The following is a 22,776-nucleotide window of genomic DNA, read 5'->3' as shown; positions in this document are numbered from 1 at the left end:
AGACACAAGTCAAGAAGACTGACGATGGCCCAGGATGCTGTGGGAGACCTTGGCTTTTTTGATCTAAGTTCTTTCCCAGGTCTCAGTTTGTCTGAAGCAACACCCATTTAGTGATTAAGGGCTAGGTGGGCATTGAGACCTAGATTTCCGTCACAAAAGAATCAGTCTGGGAGGAGAGGAGCCTCAGAATTTTTGGCCCAAACAGAAAACAATTGCTATTTACACAGTGAGAGAAGGTAAAGAGAGAATAGGACAGCACATGTGCTTACTGCACATATCCACCCATATGGTCTAGATGCATCTCAACCTCAACACATCCCAAATGTAACTTTCAGTCCTCTCACTTCTCAATCCTTTGCAATTTGGCTTCCCTCCTCATCATTCTCCTGAATTGCCTTCTTTAGTCACCAGTGATCTCTTAATTGTTAGACTCTTACTTAAGTTTTTCAAAATTGCATTTTCTCAATCCTCATCCCTCTTGACTTCTTTTAGTATTTGCCACTATGGACTACTCTCTTCTCGAATATCCCTTCTTTCCTGAACTTTTGTGACACTGTTTTCTCTTGGTTCTCTTCAACATACCTGATTTCTCCTCAGTTTCCTTTGCTGGTACATCATCATATCATAGCCTCTAACTCTGAGCATTCCTCAAGGCTGCATAATGAGGTAATTAGGCACTAGAGTTCAGCAGATGAAAGATGGGATTGGAACTGTTAATTTGGCAGTCATTTGTATAAAGATGATAATTAAACCCATGGTGGTTTATCAGATTGCCAAGGAAAAGAGTGGAGAGAAGTCAGAACTTTGGGAGAAGCCCAAGATTTGTAGGTCGGAGGTATATGATGTTCCAGCAAAGGAGACTAAGGAGTCAGATAGGTAGGAGGAGAAACAGGAGAGAGTAATGTCATAGACAGCAGAATCTCAGAATTTGAGAGTGGTGAGGGACCTCAGGGACCATGTAGGAACTAGATGATTCTAACCCAACCTACCTGCTAAAGGGATCTCCACTACGCAGGACCCAGTAAGTGGCAACCAGTCTACACTTGAAACTCTCCTACGAGGAGGGATTTATGACCTTTCTGGACAGCTCACTCTGCTCTGGGAAATCTTTAATCATTAGAAAGCTTCCCCCTACCCCCATAACAAACCTAGATTTAGCTCTTTTCAACTTTCTTCCACCACTCCTGCTTTTGCCCTCTAGGTCTAAAGAAAACAAAGCTCATCTTTCCTCTACTGACAAACCTTCAGGGGCTTGAAGGCAGTTATCATTATGTCTCCTCTGAGTCTTCTCTTTGCCCAGTCCCCCAGTTCTAGCAGAGGCTTTGTAGGAACTGGAGAGTGATTGACAGGGTCAGAAGCTTCAAAGAGATTAAGTAGGATGACAACTAAGAAAAGGTCATTGGATTCAGCATTTAAAAGATGGTTGGTAGGAGCAGCTAGGTGGCGCAGTGGATAGAGCACCGGCCCTGGAGTCAGGAGTACTTGAGTTCAAATCCAGCCTCAAACACTTAACACTTACTAGCTGTGTGACCCTGGACAAGTCACTTAACTCCAATTGCCTCACTTAAAAAAAAAAAAAAGATGGTTGGTGATTTTAGAGCAGTTTCAGCGATGGTATCGAAAATAAGTGGGATGGGGGCAGCTAGGTGGCGCAGTGGATAGAGCACCAGCCCTGGAGTCAGGAGTACTTGAGTTCAAATCCGGCCTCAAACACTTGACACGTACCAGCTGTGTGACCCTGGGCAAGTCATTTAACCCTCATTGCCCTAAGCAATAAATAAATAAATTTATAAGAAAGTATGAAGCCAGGCAATGGAAGCAATGAGTATAAGAATGCTTTCTAGGGGGTTGACTTTGAAAAGAAGAAAAAAATGTAAAGTGACAGCCTGAAGGAATGTCATGGTGAGGTGAAAGCTTCTAAAGGGTGGAGGCCATCTGGTCATGAGAGAGGGGAAAGGATGGAAAAGGGGATGGGAAGGGATGGGATCAAGGGTGTAGGAAGTGGAAAGGCCAGCCCTTCCTCAAAAACTGGAGCAAGAGAGAAGAGAATAGGGGCAGCTAGGTGGCACAGTGGATAAAGCACCAGCCCTGGAGTCAGGAGGACCTGAGTTCAAATCCAGCCTCAGACACTTAACACTTACTAGCTGTGTGACCCTGGGCAAGTGACTTAACCCCAGTTGCCTCACAAAAAAAAAATGGAGAAAAAGGAAGAAGAATTGTAAGATGTGAATTCGGGGAGAAGATGGAGCTTATGGGATATGGCTTTGACTTCCTCAGTGACATAGGAGATGAGGTCCTAGGCTCGGAGACACGGGAAGCAAATAGGAGAGAAGGGATCCCGAAATCAAAGGGATTAGGAGAGGAGGAAGTCAGAGTTTGCTAGATCTAGGGTGGGGGAAGTACTAGTTTGGGGGGCTTCCACCCTCTAGGGCCCAGTGCATCAGTCTATTCTTTTTCCACATACCAGGGAAGAAAGGGTTGGACTGAATTCTAAAGTGGTGGAAATGTCACTTAACCAGAGGATACTTTGCACCTTTATTATCATTTAGCTTCTGGCTAGGTCTGATAGCTGAAGTCTTGGTCCCTGATAGGGTCCTGGCCTCAAGGCCTGGTGTCTACATGTTTCATGGTGTTAAAGGGGTGCAAGATGGTGTTTTTCTGAAAGGATTCACTGAAGCAGACCCAAGTAAGAGCAAAGGTTCACAAATCTAGATCAACAAAGTACCTCAGAGGTCATCTAGTCCAACTCCCTCATTTTATAAATGAGGAAACTGAGGACCAAGGTCACATCAGAAGTGAGATTTGGAGGGGCAGCTAGGTGGCGCAGTGGATAGAGCGCTGGCCCTGGATTCAGGGGGACCTGAGTTCAAATCCGACCTCAGACACTTAACACTTACTAGCTGTATGACCCTGGGCAAGTCACTTAACCCCAATTGCCTCACCAAAAAAAAAAAAAAAAGAAGTGAGATTTGAACCCACATCTTAACTAGAAGACCCAGCACTCTTTCCATGTCCTATTCTGGATTAGCATATCCACCGGTGGAAGTTCCAGAGAAAGGAAGCCTCCAAATCCAGTCCCCAAGAGGGGCCTGGGCTGGAATCCCTTGATGGCAAATAGGAGAGCAGGTATTGGGAGGAAGGGCTAGGTATCAGCAGTAGTTCCCACCTACTAGGGCTGAGGATGCAAATGCTTTCTCAGATGGTTCATGATACAGGGTAGAATAGGTTCTGTAGTAGAGAGAAGAGGAAAGGTTTCAAACCCATTCCTTTAAAGGAGCCCAAACTGTGGCACACATCCTTACCAGTTAAGTGATGAAGGCTCTGTCCTAGCTCCCTAGCTCCTGGACAGGCAATATGCTCTTTGCACTGTCCTTGCCTACCATGGATACCCTCGGGATATGTGTGTACATACATACACATGTACACACATATGTTCTCTGACCACATAGGAAATCATATGTACACACAAGTTCATGCTGATGTACAAAAAGGCCCCAGGGAATCAATTTTTTAAAAGTTGTCTAGCAGTACCAGATCTCAAAGTGTATTATAAAGCAGTAATTATCAAAATAATCTGGTACTGGCTAACAAATAGAGAGGTAGGGGCAGCTAGGTGGTGCAGTGGATAGAGCACCGGCCCTGGATTCAGGAGGACCTGAGTTCAAATCTGGCCTCAGACACTTAACAATTACTAGCTGTGTGACCCTAGATAAGTCACTTGAACCCAAATGTCTCACCAAAAAAAAAGAAAGAAAGAAAGAAAGAGAGAGAGAGGTGGATCCGTGGAATAGAATAGGTATAAATTACACTATAGTAAATGACTATAGTAATCTAATATATGATAAACCCAAAGATCCAAGCTTTTGTTTGTTTTCAGGGCAATGAGGGTTAAGTGACTTGCCCAGGGTCACACAGCTACTGTCAAGTGTTTGAGGCCAAATTTGAACTCAGGTCCTCCTGAATCCAGGGCCAGTGCTTTATCCACTGCGCCACCTAGCTGCCCTGATCCAAGCTTTTGGAACAAAAACTCATTATTTGACAAATACTGCTGGGAAAACTGGAAAGTGGTATGGCAGAAACTAGGTGTAGACCAACATCTCACACCATATACTAAAATAAGATCAAAATTATTTACACATAAAGGATGATACATTAAACAAATTAGAGTATGGAATTGTTTATCTGTCAGATTTATGGGCAGAGGAAGAATTTAGGACCAAAGAATATATAGAGAGTAAAATAAAATGTAAAATAGATAATTTTGATTATATAAAAGTAAAAAGCTTTTGCACAAACAAAACTAATGTAACCAAGATTACAAGGGAAATAGAAAACTGGGAAATAATTTTTGAATTTTATCTCTGATAAAGGTCTCATTTATCAAATATATAGAGAACTGAGTTAAATTTATAAAAATACAAGTCATTCCCCAATTGATAAATGGTCAAAGTATATGAACAGGCAGTTTTCAAACAAAGAAATCAAAGCTATCTATAATCATATGAAAAAATGGTCTAGATCACTAATGATCAGAGAAATGCAAATTAAAACAACTCTGAGGTATCACCTCACACCTATCAGAGTGGCAAATATAACAAAAATGGAAAATATTGGCTATTGGAGGGGATGTGGGAAAGCTGGGACACTAATCCACTGTTGGTAGAGTTGTGAAAAGAGCCAACCATTCTGGAGAGCAATTTGGAACTATGCCCAAAGGGCTATAGAACTGCATACCTTTAATCCAGGAATACCACTGCTAGGTTTATATCCCAAAGACATCCCCAAAAAGAAAAAAAAAAGACCTATTTGTACAAAAATATTTATAGCAGTTCTTTTTGTGGTGGCTAAGAATTGGAAATCAAAGGAATGCCCATTAATTGGGGAATGGCTAAACAAGCTGTGGCATATGATGGTAATGGAATATTACTGTGCTTTAAGAAATGACAAACAGGATGATTTCAGAAACACCTGTAAAGACTTGTATGAACTGATGTATAGTGAAATAAGCAGAACCAGGAGAACATTGTGTACAGGGACAGCAATATTGTTTGATGAATAACTGTGAACGACTTGACTATTCTCAGCAATACAATGATCCAAGACAATCCCAAAGGACTATTGATGAAACACACTATCCACCTCCAAAGAAAGAACTGATATTGATGGAACAGACTGAAGCAGGCTATTTTTCACTTTCTTTCATTTTTTCTTTTAATCAAGTTTTCTTGTACAAAATGACAAATATAGTAATGTTTTACATAATCATACATGTATAACCTATATCTGATTGCTTGCCCCCTCAGGGAAGGGGGGGGTGGAGAGGGAGGGAAAGAGGGATAAAAATTGGAACCCAAAACTGTAAATAAAAATGTTTATTAAAGGGGAAAAAAAGGCCCCAGGAATTAGATCAGTTCAGCCTAGTTCTGCTGATCTTCCTTACTCCGGGTTAATAAGGGAACAGGTTGGGGGCAGCTAGCTGGCGCAGTGGATAGAGCACTGGCCCTGGAGTCAGGAGTACCTGAGTTCAAATCTGGCCTCAGACACTTAACACTTACTAGCTGTGTGACCCTGGGCAAGTCACTTAACCCCAATTGCCTCCCTAAAAAAAAAAAAATAAGGGAACAGGTTTCCTTCCTCACCTCACCTGAGCCCATTGACTTTTCTGCTATTTCTTGGAGAAGCCCAAAGGTCAGAGGAGAGTCAACCTTGTGGTTTCAGAAAAGTCTTAGGCTGACCTCTTCTGTGGGATGGAGACAGAGACAGGGTCCTCATACTGAGACAATGACATCTGACCTCCCCCAGCACACACACACTCCTCAAGGGAAGCATGTAGTATGCAGAGTGGCCACACCCTGGTAAACCATCTTGGCAGATGAGATAAACCAGGTTGAGGGTAATGGTCAGGCCTCAAACCCTTCAGTGAGTTAGTGGGGTGTCTACCCAAAGCATGTGAAGACTTCTCTTGGTGGAATGGGCAGATGATAAGTTTGTTTCAAGGGCCACAAGGGTGATTGAAGCAGACACTGTGGAGTGCTCAGAGCTTAGCCAAGCATCAAAGACTCCAAGGTCATCCTTGACCATTCTGAGCCATCACAAGTTGTCTTGGCTCTTGTCTTGCCACTGGTCTTTGATGACTCAGGAAGAAAGAGTGAGGCTGATGACTGCCACAGCCTGCATCACTTACATCCAATTCATGTATGAGTCAAGACATCACCTTGTGATGTTGGTCCTCTTGGAAAATGAAGGACAAACAACAATAACTTCCCATAGAGAGTTTATGCCTTAACAGGTTGGGGCGGGGCAGCTAGGTGGCCCAGTGGATAGAGCACCAGCCCTGGAGTCAGGAGTACCTGAGTTCAAATCCGGCCTCAAACACTTAACACTTACTAGCTGTGTGACCCTGGGCAAGTCACTTAACCCCAACTGCCTCACTAAAAAATAAAATAAAAGAAAAAAACCAGGTTGGGGCCCAGAAAAAATGGACTGAAAGCAGTATGGGAGTCTGGAGAGGAGATATAATCTCTGATCTTCCTACCTTGCCTTCCCTCTGCAGAAGATGAGTGAGGTGCCACTGAACATCAATATCCATGATCCTTGATGGGACCTTTGTGGGTGGAGCTAAGCAGTTCTTCACTGTCACCAACCCCTTGAACCTTCTACTATCTGAAGATAAACTGCATAATGCCCGAACCATTGTAGAGAACTACAGGTGACACCCTCCTTGTCCTTCCTTCCTGTCCTCCCTAGTCCCCAGGAGAACTGCGAGTAACCACCCCACTTCTGACCTCATGGTTAGTTCTCTCAAGCATTCTGGAGAGTTACAATTCCTAACCCAAATGATCTTGAGGTCAAATTTTAAGTATCAGGGACAGGGATGGAAGAGATCATTCTTCCTATCACACCCTGTCCATGGGGAAAATGATGGGCACTTACTCTTAGAGGGAAACATGGACAGCAGCTAACCATGCTACCATCACAAAAACTAAACCAAAGTTCTTGAAATAGCTCCTGAACCTAGCTTCCACTAGGGGCCTCCTTCAGCCTGACATCAGTACTGTGACATTAGGCTCTTTGGAAGGAGCCTGGGGGCCCTCTCCCTGTAGTGATGGGGGGGGTAACTGAGCTGTAGTGATAAGGGTGGGGGGTAACTGAGAGGAGTTTAGTCTAAAGGTGGGGAAACAGTAGGTCCCTGGACTCTGAGACTTGAGGCCTATACTCCTGGGTAAGATCTTCCCTAGGTCTGAAAATCAATTGTCTCTGTACCCAAGCAGATGTGGGCTTCTGGGATGAGAGGACTTGGGGATTTCTGGAGTGAACAGCTGCCTTCCCAGGATAGCACGACTTTGTCCTTCCCAGATAGGGTAGGGATCGTGACCCCTGGGCTGACTGAAGATGATCTATGGAAGGCCAAGTATAAATATGACTCAGCCTTCCACCCTGACACTGGGGAGAAGCTCTACCTCATTGGCCGAATGTCAGCCCAAGTGCCCATGAATATGATTATCAGTGGCTGCATGCTCACCTTCTACAGGTAGGTTCTCCAGCCCCTTAAAAGGGCACCCCAGACATTTGGCCCCTGTAGGCCAACATGGCACAATTCACATTCCCCCAGCCTCAGAGCTTTTCACACTAGGTGCCATCCTGGAAGGGAGGTAGGCTTGGGATACTTAGTCAGTAGCACCCCATCTAATCATGGCCTAGTAGTAGAGGGAAACTGGGTTCTTCACTGGTGGTTTCTTTGGTCTCTTAATGCTACATCTTTCTCATGTTTCTCTATATATGAAGAACTATGGCCCACGTGTCCACCCACCCCACATAAGTATGTGTGTATGTAATAGGGGAAGTCAAGGATAACATCAGACTTGGGGATAATCATTGGGAGCTCTGGGCAGGGGCAGGAAGTGGAGAGAACCACCAGGGTCTCTGAAGGGATGGTTTGGAAATTGCTGTGGAAGGGGAGTCTGTTCAGTGGTGCATAGCATGAGGGGGCTTTGAGGACAGCTGTTGAGATCTCTACATGGAAGGGTTGGGAATAGTCATTAGGGTCCTAGAGTACGGGGATGAACCTGCTTGTCCCCTCAGGAACATTTCAACCATGGTGTTCTGGCAGTGACTGAACCAGTCCTTCAACGATGTTGTTAACGACTCCAACAGAAGTGGGGATGTGGCAGTTACTGAGATGGAAGAAGCCCTCCTTTAATCCCATCTAATGAGCATTTCTTAAGCACTTACCAGGGACACTGTGCTCCATGCTTAATGGGATACAGAGACAAACAGTGCCTTCCCTCAAGGAGCTTACATTTTACTGGCTATAGATAACAAGACCAGCTCCCACCTTCACTGACTGCCAACCCTGGAGGCTGGCCCTGCGAGCAGCTCCTGTATCCCAGCATTGGCCACCTCATCTACTTCAGGGGACCCTTGGAGACTTGGGAGTCAATATTGGGAGACTGTCTCTGTCTGTGCTCCTTCCCCTGGTGTAAGGAATACTTGGACCCATACTGCCCTCTGAGCCGGGTCTATTCCCTCCCCTCTCCTGCCCAACTGGCTGGCCTCCTACCTGGTCATGCTTCATATGCCATCTGGCTGTCTACTCCGGGCATCTCCACATATGCTCTACTGCAGAGCTTGTATCCTGCTGTGGGCACAGCGATCAGATCAATGTGACCATTGCTTCTGGAAAGGACACGTCGATTGATTGCCCTGCCAAATGGATTCAGCACCCTGCCCCACCAAACCCAAACTCCTCCCCCCGCCAGCATTCATCTGTATTTGTGTCTCCCTCCATCATCATGTGAACTCCTTGAGCGCAAAGACCACGTTTCTTGCTTGTGTCTGTAGCTCAGTCCAATGCCTGGAACATAGTGGATGTTTACCAAGAGCTTTTTCATCTATTCATTCTCCTTCCTTGTCCCTTCTGTCCACAGGCAGCTGGCAACAGCTTACGTGAGTGCCAGCACTGGGGCCGTGCTTACTGCTCTGGGACTCAAATCCCTCACCAAAGTAAGCTCCCCATCCTGATGTGAGCCACCTCGATCCTCCAGGGCCTCCTTGTCAGAGGCTCCTCCAAGGTGACACCTTCCAAAGCTCTCCCATGTCACCCTGCCCCCTCTGACCCCCTAGACCAGATATGCTAGACTCCATGTCTGGTTCCACCTGACCAATGCCCCCTCCTCTAGCATCTCCCTAGCCTGGTTAGCCACTTCATCCCATTCATAGCAGTGGCTGCTGCCAATTGCATCAACATCCCACTGATGAGGCAGAGGTGAGCAGGACGAGGGGTGTACCTAGAGGATCCTAGGCTTTATGTGTGCAAGACCATACATTCTTGCCTCTGAAAACAGGAGAGAACTCACCTTTCTTCCTGGGAGGGAGCTCTGGGGGGTGGGCTTTTAGACGCCTCTGGTCAGCCTGGCCCTGTGCCCTGCCAGTCCTTGGAGGGTTCTGGGAATGATCTCACACAGACATGGCCTGAGGGATGGAGACAAGGCTGGCCAGGACCATCTGAGGGGAGCTGGGGGATTGGGGCAGGGGAATCTAGTGGTCTAAATGCCTATGTGTGAGGATCCAGGACTTGGAGTCTGATACTGTCACCCCTCCCTGCCCCCCATGCCTTAGATCCAGGGAGATGCTGGTGGGGATCCCTGTGACTGATGATTTGGGCCACAAGTTTGGCTATTCTTCAAAGGCAGCTCAGCTGGGCATCTTCCAGGTGGTGACATCTCGGATCTGCACGGTCACGCCTGCTATGAGTGAGCGTAGGGCTGGGAGGGAAGGAGGATGGGGTGGGAAACAGAATGGAGAGGGGAGGTCATGGGGGAAGCACTGAGGATTCTAGAGTCACAGCTGGACTCTTGGATTTAGGTGGTAAAGCAGATAGAGTTTGGAGGAAGAAAGACATGAGTTCAAATCCTGCCTTGCCTCAGACACTAGCTATGTGGCATTAACACAACCTCTCAGACTCAGTTTTGTTTTACTTTTTTTTTTTTTTGGGTGAAGCAGTTAGGGTTAAGTGACTTGCCCAGGGTCACACAGCTAGTAAGTGTCATGTGTCTGAGGTCAGCTTTGAACTCAGGTCCTCCTGAATCCAGGGCTTGTGCTCTATCCACCGTGCCACCTAGCTTCCCCTCAGTTTTGTCATTTGTAAAATGGGGATAATAATAACACCTAACCCACAGGGTTGTTGCAAGTTCAGTGAGATGACATAGGGAAAGTGCTTTTCAAACTTTAAAGAGTGATACGAATGCCAGACCTTATTATGATCTCCCCTTTCTCTAGCTGTAACCCCTCTAATTATGAATGCACTGGAGAAAAAAAAAAGGCTTCTTGAAGGTATGCCTGCCCCATCCTGCTCCCACTTCCCTTGGTACTTTGGGTAATCATAAGGACAGAAAAAAGGACTTGATTTGGCTGGTGACTGGTGAGAGCCAAGGGCTTGGTTAAAGAAACCAACCCTCCTGGGTGAGGAAGAGCTCACTCCTTCCAGACCCCGGGCTGCTGCCCTACCTCAGTCTCTACCATTTGGATCCTGTTTGGTCGAAATTGTTGTGGGTGGGGGGTAGGGCAGGACAACAACAAAGGGCCTGTGCTGGAGGAAGCCAAGGGAGTAGGCTGGGGAATACCACATATGAGCAGGCAAATTATTCCTTACACAGTGACAGACACGCTGTGGGAGCAGTTGTTACAAAAATCAGCTGCTACAAAATCAGCCTTATCCACATTGTCTTATTATTACCCACACACTGAATGACGGGGTAGGAAGACAGCACAAACAGGCCTCCCCTCTCCCTAGATATAAACACAAGACTGCAGCTTGACCCTAGAGAAAGAGTGGGTTGGAATGGGTAAGCTGGCTCTTTGAAGGGGGACCCAGAGGGCTTTGGGGAAGTGGATATAGGCTGTGCCTTGTTGGGGGCAGGGAGTTGAGTGTAGGGTTTTGTTTGGGATCCTGTCAGAAAGGATGGTCTTGGGGAGGGGGTGCTCACAGGCTTGGGGCTGGATGGGTTGGGAGCTGTTCTTGGTGACGGGGAAGGAGCATGATTCTCTTCTCCCCCATCTACTGCTCAGTCTCCCCACTCACTTTCCACAGCGAAGGCTGCTCGGGCTCCATGCAGGTGGGGCTGGTTGGTTTTTGCTAAGTATAGGGGCCATTTGTGGGGGAAGGGGGAAGGGGAGGACTGAAGCCTCCTGAGGCTGCACTCCCACTCCCTCCTCCTCTCCCTCCTCCAGTCTGTTGTTTTCCACTCCCCTGTGCTGTGCACTTTTCCCCCTTTTCTCCCAGAGGAGGTAAGTGTCCTGGGGAGGGGTCTGGCCCGGTCATGCCTTTCATTCCAGCCATGGTAGGGGTGTGGGAGTGTGGAGGGAATGTCGAAGGCCACCTACACTTCAGGATGGAGATGAGGGGGCCGCTCTGCGAGGAGAGGGAGGGACGGCATGCTGGCCATCATTCATGCAGCTTGACCTATGACTTACAGTTCTATTTCAGTGAAACGTATGGAGCCACAGCTCAGAGCTAGGATCAAGGAGCAGAGCCCAAACACCAAGCTTGTTTACTTCAACAAGGGACGCTGAGTGGAGCGGGTCCATCCCAGGATTGTTCCTTCCCTAGCTTCCTGCCTCTGGTTCGATTGCATATCCCCTGTGGTACCTATTTTGCCCTTCTCACTTCTCCCTCATGCTCTCTGATCTCTCATGCTCCAGGGTCATGCCTCTAGTATTGTCTAGAACCCAATAGTGTGCTTTCCCCTCCTCCCACCAGGCCCTAAAGAACAGGGCAGACACACTGCCCGTAAAGGTAGGAGTGGAGGAGAGTATCTGCCCGGCTGTTACTGAGGCACCCACTCCTTCAGAAAAGTCAGTATGAGCTGGAGAGAGAGACAGACAGACAGAGAGAGACACACAGAGAGAGAATGTTCCATCATTCATCTCAGATAACACAAGACACATTCTCTTGATTGGTCGAGCTGGGTTGTGGTGGGTGGGGGGAGGAAGCTCAGGGCTGCCCCTCCCACTCAAAGCCCTTCTGCCCTAACATCTTATTTTTCTATCTCTCTTTCCCCTTCTCCCAACTACTGCCAGCATGATTCCCATGTTGCAAGTATTTGTACCCAAATAAACTTGTTTCTAGTCTTGTCGTCATCATTTGAAGTATGAATCATACAGTTCTATCTTCCAAAAGGAGAGCCTCTGTGGTTCTGTATTATTCCATCCTGGCCAGACCATATATAGAGGATGATGTTCAGTTCTGGGCATTCCATTTTAAGAATGATACTGACGTTGGAGTGCATCCAGAAGAGATTAGATACCACGCCCTATGGAGGTCAGCTGAAGAAAATGGGGCTAGTTAGCTCAGAGGAGGGGAGACAGAGAGGGACAAAGGTTGTCCAAAGCATTCAGGAAGTTCCCAAGTAGCTCAGATAAATCTAGGTCACATACAAAAGCAGAGACACAAACACTTATTTATACAATGGACACATTCACTTGTGACTCCTAGACTTGTCCCCAGGAGAGGATGTGAGGACCCAGCATCTTCTGCCTCCCTTAGCTCTTCTATTTGGAAAGATCTGTTTTCTTTCCTCTTGGCTTCAGGGAGAGGGAGGCAGGTTTCATTTCAGTATAAGGAAGAACTTCCTACAGCTCACAGCTAGCCAAGAACAGGCCGCCTATTCTGTGTAAGGTAGTGAGTTGTGTGGCTTAAAGTCTTTCAGCTGAGGATGAGGGGTGTGGTAGTGAGGCTTCTGGCACAGGGCGGCAGGTTCTATTTGATGACCTCAGAGGTTCTTTCCAGCTCTGAGATCACATGAAACCCTCCATGTCCTTGGAGTCTGGGGCAGGATGTGGGAAAGACAGGATACGGAACCCCATGTCTAGAACTCTCAACCTACTTGCATCATTCACAGTCTCCAGCAGAGGGAGCCCAGAGACAGAATAACTGGATCCATAAACCCAGGTTAAGAGTCCCTCTTTCCTTGGTCTCTGGAAGTTGTCCCATTCTCTTCCCTTCACAGCACCCTTTCCAAACCCCATTTAGGCTGCGCTGTCCATTCTTTCCCTACCTTTGCTGTTTGAGTCCCCTCTTTATTTTTTCTTAATAAATTAGGGACGTAATCACAAAAAATCCCAAACATTCCAAAACATAAAGATCAAAAGATTGTCTATAAAAGGATGCTGTTATATATATTTTTAAGTATATGCTGAGGGGCAGCTAGGTGGCGCAGTGGATAGAGCACCGGCCCTGGAGTCAGGAGTACCTGAGTTAAAATCTGACCTCAGACACTTAACACTTACTAGCTGTGTGACCCTGGGCAAGTCACTTAACCCCAATTGCCTCACTTAAAAAAAAAAGTATATGCTGGAGGTGGCAACTAGGTGGCACAGTGGATAAACACCGGCCCTGGATTCAGGAGGTCCTGAGTTCAAAACCCACCTCAGACCCTTGACGCTTACTAGCTGTGTGACCTGGGCAAGTCACTTAACCCTCATTGCCCCCCCCCCAAAAAAAGAAAAAAAAGTATGCTGAATTTAACAAGGCAGTCCCTAAATAGTTTGGGGGATCGCTTTCCACTCACATGTCAAAGTCTATCCAGCTGGGGCTATGCCCCTCACTCCTCAGGAGACAGCTATTAATGATTCTGAAGGAGGAGAGATTAGGATCTCATGGCACCAGACAGAGGGAGCATCGATCCTGTATCTTTTTCCTACCCTGGAATTTATCTAGCTGTTCGGTGGCCACTCTCATTTTCTTCTTGGGTTCTTCCCTCAACTTTCTCCCCACTCCTTAGGTATGTAAACTATGTGTATACCACAGAGTCTATTAAACACCTTTCCTCCATCTGTGCATACAGTAGGGGTTCCTAAAAAGAAGGAATCTATTAGATTTAGGTGGCTAACCTGTGAGGGAAAGGATTTTTTTTCTGAACTTTGGAGGTGACCAGTGTGTTGATTTTAATTATTTTGATTTTTGAGCTGATTAAAAAAAAGATCTTATGAGAGTTTTTGTTATCTCATTACTTTAGGTAGGGGGAGGAGAAATTAGTTAGCTCAGCAATTATATAGTAATATGGCTAGAAAGCCAGGAACATGCTGCTCAATCAAGAAGTTTCTTGGTCTGCCTAGAGGGAACCTAGAATGTTGAATGGGAGAAATGACTTTGAGGTAGCACCTAGATTTAGAATGGAAGATGCTATTTTTTCCTTGGACAAAGAGGTTGCTGCATCCTGTTCCATGGTATTTAGGCCCTGAGGGAAATCTATAAAATAAAGGGGTTGAATTAGATGATCTCTGAGGTCCCTTCCAGCTCTAATATCTGCTCTCTGCTTTATGGGCCATGCTGGTCCTGGGGAGCTTTAGTTAAGAATGAGATAAGAGGGGCAGCTAGGTGTGGCAGAGCACAGGCCCTGGATCCAGGAGGACCTGAGTTCAAATCCAGCCTCAGGTACTTGACACTAGCTGTGTGACCCTGGGCAAGTCACTTAACCCCAATTGCCTCAAAAAGAAAAAAAGAATGAGATAAGAAAACTTAGGTGCCATTTAGTTAGGGATTGAGGAACTTTCTATTATATAAACTTCAAATTACCTTATCCCTGTGTAGTATTTCTAAAATATATTCTCTTTTCTTTGTAAATAAACTCCTGAAAATATACTGTTATGGGCTACAGCAATGGTGTCAAAGGAAAAACAACAAACTTCAAATAGAAAAAAAGGGGCCAATAAACTAAAGAAGGATCCCTGCAGGTGCATATTAATTTAGTTTTTTTGGGGGGGGGCTTTTTTTTGTGTTTTTTTTTGGTTGGGCAATGAGGGTTAAGTGACTTGCCCAAGGTCACACAGCTAGTGTCAAGTGTCTGAGATGGATTTGAACTCAGGTCCTCCTGACTCCAGGGCTGGTGCTCTATCCACTGTGCCACCTAGCTGCCCCAATTTAGTTTTAAAATGTAACATTATCCTCATTTTATTGTATTTTTATTTATTTCACTAAACATTTCCCAATTACATTTTAATCTAGCTCAGACAGGATTCAGTAGTGATGTGGGCAGGGCCATATGTTTGGCCTATGGTATTTAGAGCTATGGGTTTATTGTAAGGAAATCTCTCCTTAAAGTACTATATAAATGTAGTTTACTATAAAAAATAATGAGCAGGATGCTCTCAGAAAGACCTGGAAGGACCTGCATGAGCTGATGCAAAGTGAAATGTACTGTATACAAAATAACAGCAATATTGTGATATGATCTGCTGGGAATGACTTGGTTATTTTCAGCAGTGCAATGATCCAAGACAACTCTGAGGTCTTATGAAAAATGAAACCCATCTACAGAGAGAGAACTGATGGTAGTTGAATACATATTGAAGCATAATTTTTTTTGTTAGTTTCTTTATCTGAAGTTTTGCTTTTGTCTGTTTTCTTTCACAACCTGGCTAACATGGAAATGTTTTGCCTGATTGCTCATGTATAGCTTATATTGAATTGCTTGAGTTCTTGGTGGGGGTAGGGAGGCAGAGAGGGAGGAAGAGAATTTGGAATACAAAGTTTTAAAAAATTGATGTCAAAAATTGTATTTTACATGTAACTTGGGAAAATAAATTTCTAAATATAAAAAGAAGAAAAAATAAAACATTAATGATAAGTGGAAAAAAAAACACAAGTTCACGGACCCCAAGTCAAGAACTCCTAGAATAAAATGATTTTGTAAATAGTGTTCAGCTTCCAGGGAATTAGGGCTTGTTCAATATTAGGAAACTATCAACATAATAGACCAAATTAAGCATAAGAACATCAAAAAACACACACACATAGATGTATCAAAAACTTTTAAATAGTTACATTCATTCCTATTTAAATAAAAACACTAAAAAAATGGGAATCAATTAGTCTTTTCTATCTTTCTTTCTTTTTTTTTTTTTTAGTGAGGCAACTGGGGTTAAGTGACTTGCCCAGAGTCACACAGCTAGTAAGTGTTAAGTGTCTGAGGCTGGATTTGAACTCAGGTACTCCTGACTCCAGGGCTGGTGCTCTATCCACTTCGCCACCTAGCTGCCACAATTAGTCTTTTCTAAATAGAATAAGTAGTATCAATGATTGGGACAGGTAGGTGGCACAGCAGGCCTGAATTACTGGAACTGGAGTCAGGAAGACCTAAATTCAAATCTGACCACTGACACTAGCTGTGTGACCCTGGGTAAGTCAATTAGCCTGTTTCCTCATCTGTAAAATGGAGATAATATACCTGCCTCCCAGAGTTGTTGTGAGACTTAAATAAGATAACAAGTATTTAACACATATAAAAAATGAAGAGAAGGTGAATTTCAGAAAAACCTGATGTAAGAAAGACTTACATGAACTGATGTAGAGTGAAACAAGCAGAATCAGGATTACACTATGCATAGTAACAGCAATACTGGTAATGAGGAACAGCTGTGAATGACTTAGCTATTCTCATCAGTATGATGATCCAAGACAATTCCAGAAGACTCATGTTGAAAAGTTATATCTACCTTCAAAGAAACAACTGATGGATTCTGAATACAGATGGAAGCATACTATTTTCTACTTTAATTATGGCTAAAATGGAAATGTTTTACATGATTACATGTGTATAACCTGTGTTAGATTTCTTACTGTCTCAGACAATTTGGAACTCAAAATTTAAGAAAATGAATGTTAAAAATTGTTTTTACAAGTAATTAGGGGAAAATAAAATATGAGAATAAGTGCTTAGCATAGCTTGTGGCACATAACAAGTATTATATAAATGGCAGCTATTATTACTATTATTATTTGAGATCAAGATACAATATTATATGTAGTGAGGAAGAAAAGTAAAAAGCATTCCAATAAGAAAGGGGACAAAGCAAGGATATCCAATACTACTTAATAGTAATGACAATTTTGTTAGCTATAGCAATGAGAAGAAAAAGAAATAGAGGAAATAAGGATCAGAAAGAGGAATTTTTTTTGCAGACAATATCACAGTTTATTTAGAGATTCCTAGAGACTCATCATAAAAGTAATTTAAACAATTACTGCATTAAATTTTCTGAATATTAATACATCCACACAAATAATGATCATTTCTGTATATTACCAACAAAGCCCCATAGGAAGAAATGAAAAGAGAAATTCCATTTCAAGTAACTACATGATATACAAAATACTTGGGATTCTACCTGTCAAGACACAGACAGGAACTATATAAATGCAACTACAAAACCTTTTTTATGCAAATATAGACTTAAATAATTGAAGAAATATTCATTGCTCATGGGTAGACTGAGCCAATATAAGTGACAATGCTACCTAAATTAATATATATATCCTATGCATATGAGTCAAACTATTAAGGTATTACTTTATGGAGCTAAATGGGGAAAAAACTTCTAGCAATCAAAATGGTTTGGTGCTAATTAAAAAACAGAGGGTTGATCAATAGAACAGATTAGATATACAGTATACAGAAGCAAGTGTGTACAGTAACCTAGCATTTGATAAACTGAAAAACCTCAGCTACTAGGGTAAAAAAATCAGTATTTGACAAAAACTTCTGGGAAAACTGGAAATCAATTTGACAGAAACTAGGTAAAGATCAACACCTCATATTGTATACCAAAATAAGCTCCAAATGAGTACATGACTTAGACAAAAAAAAAAAAAGATGACATTGTAAACAAATTAGAGAAGGAAGGAAGAAATTATCTTTTAGATCTATGGATAGGGGAAGAGTTGATGAAAAAAAAAAGAATAGAAAAGATCCCAGGAGATAAATTGCACACTTTTGATTGTATAAAACTAAAAAGTTTTTGTACAAAAACCAATGAAACTAAAACTAATTAAAACAGAATCAGGTAACTGGGGGAAATCTTTCTAGCACTTTATTTCTGGTAACAGTCTCATTTACAAGATATATGGAGAAATGATTCAAATTTATAAGAATAAGAACTATTCCCCATTGATAGTCAAAAGATGTAAACAGCAACTCTGAACTTTAATTTGCATTTCTCTATTAGTTATCTGGAATGTTTTTATATGACTATTGATAGCTTGGATACCTTATACCCGTCAAATTGGCAAAGTTGACCAAAAAAAGAGGAAAATGAAAAATGTTGGAGGGGCTGTGAGAAAATGGGTACATTAATGCACTGTTGGTGAAGTTATGAATTGGTATAGTTGTTCTGAAAGGCAATTTGGAACCATGTCCAAAAAGTTACTTAACAGTCTATCATACCCTTTGACCTAGCAATACCACCATTAGACCTATAATCCAAAGAGATCAAAGTAATATAGGGGCCAAATTTAATATGAGGAGAGTTAATTGGGTGGTTTGCCATAATATTGGGGTTCAGAAAATAATGAGGGAACTCTAGGTCCAAAGTTTCCTCTCTCCCAAACTGCCTTTTAAAGTTATTTCTCCCAGGCTAATAAGAAAGGAGATTAACAGCCTCTTTTCCACAAACAAATCAGGTTTTATTAATGGGAATAAAATATATAACAAAGGTGAAGTTAATAAAGTCAGGGACTAGGGAATAGGGGAAGAGAAAAATGGATAAACTCCCTGGCTCTAGCAAAGACTGACTCAATCCCCAAACTTGCTTCCAGCTCAGCTAATTCAAAGAGCTGGCCTAATTTCTATTAACTCACCACCTGGGTTCCATAGTTTCTATGGGAGTCAGTTGTGCAGTCCCTCTCCAGTCCGCTCTCAGAAGCTCACCAACAGGAAAAAAGAGCTCCTCTCAGCAAGCATTTCCTTTTTCTTCTTTTTCTCTCCCTCCCCCAAAAGCGAGGTCCTTCAAGTTGCATGGCTGAGAGTGGTTCCCCTGGTGATGTCAGCAGTATATGTCACTCAGGGCAGGCCAGGTATGGCCTATATCTAATCATCCCAAGTAGGTACTTGGTTTCTCAAACAATACTAAATCAATCAGGTGGGACCCCTGGGTGTCTGCCAAATTCCATTATTTTATCACAGTAAAAAGATGCAGACATATATAAACAAGAATATAAATAATAACTTTTTCTGGTAGCAAAGATTCTAAAACTAATGGGGTACCTATCAATTGGGGAATTCTGAATACACTGTTGAATGTAAATGTAATGAATACTATTTTACTGCAAGAAGTGATGAAGGGAGAAGTTTCTGAGAACCTGAGAAGACTTTCCATTTATGAGCTTTTCTTTCTCTTATTTTTTACATCTCTATCACTATCCACCAATTTTCTCCCCTTCCCTCATAGAAATTCTCCCTTGTAACATGTAAGTGCAATTAAAGAAAACAAAACAACACATTGGCTATATCCAGAGAAATTAGCTTTATTATGATAACCTTGGGAGCAATCTAGTTGGTGATGGTAGATAACTTTTATAAACTTTCACTTTCCTGTGTACTCTTTTTTTATAATTAATTTATATTCTCTTTCTCCTTGGGAATAAACCTTAGAAATAGCATGTGTGGTCTGGACTATGAGGCAGCAGATCATGGAAGAGAAATAAAGAGGGGGTTGTTGGTGTCAACCAAGGTACTAAGAACAGTGGTAATTACAGAAGAAATGATGAGCAGGTGGATTTCAGAAAAACTTGTAAAGACTTACATGAACTAGTGCTGAGTGAAGTGAGCAGAACCAGGGAAACATTGTATTTTGTAACAGCAACATTGTGTGATCATCTGTGATAGACTTAGCTCTTCTCTGCAATACAACGATCCAAGACAATTCCAAAGGACTCATGATGGAAAATGCTTTCCACATCCAGAGAAAGAGCTATGGAGTCTGAATCTACCTTCAGAGCATACTATCAAAGCATACTAATTTCACTTTTGTAATTTTTTGTTTTTTCTTTCTTGTGGTTTTTCCCTTTTGTTCTGATTCTTCTTTCACAATATGACTAATGTGGAAATGTTTAATATGATTGTACATATATAACCTATATTGGATTGCATGCTGCCTCAGGGAGCAGGGAGAAAAGAAATGGAGGGAGAAAAATTTGAAACTCAAAATCTTAAAAAAAATGAATGTTGAAAACTATCTTTACATGTAATTGGAAAAAACTAAAATACTGTTAAGTGGGGGGAAAAAAAAGAAAGAAAAGGCACAGGTAGTTAGGAATGAGATTCTGATAGATATCTGAACCTAGAGAGCCCAGCCAGCTGAGCCACCAGGTGGCCAGATTCCTCAGTATCTTGAACAAGGATTCAGAGACGATTTGTTTTAAAAATAATTACAGCATTATTGTATAACAGTTGAGGGACTGTGTTCTCCTGGGGCAAATTGTTTAATGATTTCATCTTCTGAACTGAGCTAAGCTTTAGGAAAATTATTCTGACTCTGTGTGGGATAGGCTCACTAGAGTGTGAAAGTACAGAGACCTCCAAAAGGAGACTTTGGGAATAGCATAAGACAGTGGTGATAAGGAGTAGGATTGTGGCAGTAATTGTGGAAAAGAAGGGACTAAACAGAGAAATATTCAGATGTCTAATCTACAGGACTTGATGATCCATGAGAAGTGAGGAGTATGGAAGAGTCAAAGAAGATGCTGAAGTTTTAATCCTTGATTGATGCCTGAGAGAAAAAGATGCCATTAGCAATGCAATGAAGTGAGGAAGGAAAGACTCTTGGTGAGGGGGAATGTCCACTATGAGGCACTGTGATAAGTGTTTTACAAATATTATCTCATTTGATCCTCAAAGCTATGCTGTAAGGGGGCTCCTCTGCACCCAGCAGGCATTTAGGAAACATTTGTTAGATTTAGGACAGGGACTAGATCTGTGATTTTAATGGCTTAAGGTACTCCCAAGTGATGGTCTCCTGAGAGTTGCCTAGAGCAATTAGAAGTTAAGTGACTAGGGGTAGCTTGGTGGCACAGTGGATAAAACACTGCCCCTGGATTCAGGAGGACCTGAGTTCAAATCCAACCTCAGACACTTGACACTTACTAGCTGTGTGACCCTGGGCAAATCACTTAACCCTCATTGCCCCACCCCCCAAAATAAAAAAAAATAATTTAAGTGACTTGCCCACATCACAGAGCCAATATGTATGTCATAAGTGGAACTTGAACCCAGGTATTTACAGTGATTAGTCCATCTCTATATCCAATATACCATGTTGCTTCTTAAGCAAATAAATACTATACAATAATGAGAGAATAAGTTATATTTTATGTGAGCTGGATTGAACTGAAAGGCTGCCACGAGCTCAGGAATATAGCTATAGATCAGAGAGCCTGATAGATACAGATTTGGGAGGTGGTAGTTGAAACTCTCAGACTTGGTGAGTTGAACTGAAATACTCAGATGAATCCGAGACTCACTGTTTTGGATGTTCCTTCCAATGATGCAGATGGCAACCAATTCATTCCTGCCCAATTTGTGAGTCCATGTCCTCCGACAAACTTATCACAGTGAATCCATCCAATTTACTGAGTGTCTTCCTCACTTTCTCCTGATATCAAGAAGAAACCAGGGAAGCCCTAGAACTGTCCACCCATCATCACCCCTTCCCCTCATGATGCAACTAGGCCATCTTCTCCTCCTATCATTCATTTCCTTAATAACATCTTTTAATTCTATTCTTTTTTTTTGTGGGGCAATGAGGGTTAAGTGACTTGCCCAGGGTCACACAGCTGATAAGTGTCAAGTGTTTGAAACTAGATTTGAACTCAGGTCTTCCTGAATCCAGGGCTGGTGCTTTATCCACTTCACCACCTAGCTGCCCCCTAATTCTATTCTTTGAAGTTGTTCACTGGTCCTCCCAGCCCCACCTAGTGCCTCCTCATTACTCTGTGTGATCTTCATTTTCAATTTTTCAATGCAATACACATTTATTAAGTACCTACTATGTGCCAAGTGCTATGCTAAGTGATGGGGATACAGTTAAGATAAAAAGACAGTACATCAGAGACTATTGAACTGGACAAAGGAGAGTGCAGTGAGAAGGCCAAAGACAAAATTCTGGGACTTGCCAGCATTTACAAATGAAAGGAAAAAGATAAGTCAACAATGAAGAGAGTGTGTTTGTGGGTTTGGATGATGAGGGGCCTCAGACTAAGATGGGAATGATCATAGTTCTGCTTGGGCTCACTTCCTTCTTCCTATGTTCCACTCTTTTCCTTTCAATTTTTTTTTTTTTAGTGAGGCAATTGGGGTTAAGTGACTTGCCCAGGTTCACACAGCTAGTAAGTGTTAAGTGTCTGAGGCCGGATTTGAACTCAGGTACTCCTGACTCCAGGGCCGGTGCTCTATCCACTGCGCCATCTAGCTGCCCCTCAAATTTTCTTTTGAGGCTCCTAGAAGAAGTTGAGGGTCATGGATCTTCAAAAAGGACCCAGAAATACTCATTTCTTTCTTGGGTTTCAAAGCTGGATGGTTCATTCCTTTCTAGATATCCTGCTCAGAACCTCCGGGGCTTCTGGAACCTCACTTGAGAGTTTCCTCTTCCTTTCAACTTCCCCTTTCAGGGTTTCAGAAGCCAGGGAAAGGTTTCTTCCTCTGCTCCATCCCCAAAAAAGATGTGTTCCCTTTCTCCTCCTCAAACCCTGTCTTCCCTCAAGCCTAAGACCAGGCTACCCCAGGAGGATGGCAAAAAATGGAGAAACACAGGTGAGCTGAGGAAAGCAGTGCCCCTACTGGGCCAAAAAGATTGCCAGGAGCAGTCTAAGCATCCTACACAAACACACTAGTGATGGAGGAGGCTAAAAAGGATTAACAGATTACCTATCAATAGTACCTAAAAGGGTTAACAGAGAAACTAAGGTTTGAGTTTTTAATCAACTGTAACTAGAGGGTTTGAGTC

At 43.1% G+C, this 22,776-nt stretch overlaps 2 protein-coding genes across 2 annotated transcripts in view; one reads left to right on the top strand and one right to left on the bottom strand.

Annotated features, from left to right (window-relative positions):
* The window catches only part of PDZD7 (PDZ domain containing 7), a 91,352-nt gene that overhangs the window by 30,836 nt on the left and 37,740 nt on the right, over window positions 1-22,776 (bottom strand). The window lies entirely within an intron of this gene.
* SFXN3 (sideroflexin 3) lies at window positions 6,557-11,571 on the top strand. The gene is given in 11 exon segments (XM_043980418.1): window positions 6,557-6,603; window positions 6,605-6,709; window positions 7,361-7,531; window positions 8,083-8,179; window positions 8,926-9,003; window positions 9,180-9,265; window positions 9,625-9,752; window positions 10,279-10,332; window positions 11,090-11,114; window positions 11,230-11,286; window positions 11,475-11,571. Coding segments are annotated over 11 exon segments (945 nt in total).

This window comes from Dromiciops gliroides, chromosome 2, assembly GCF_019393635.1.
Source record: "Dromiciops gliroides isolate mDroGli1 chromosome 2, mDroGli1.pri, whole genome shotgun sequence".
Classification (NCBI taxonomy): domain Eukaryota; kingdom Metazoa; phylum Chordata; class Mammalia; order Microbiotheria; family Microbiotheriidae; genus Dromiciops; species Dromiciops gliroides.
This window is presented reverse-complemented; position numbering and strand designations above follow the sequence as displayed.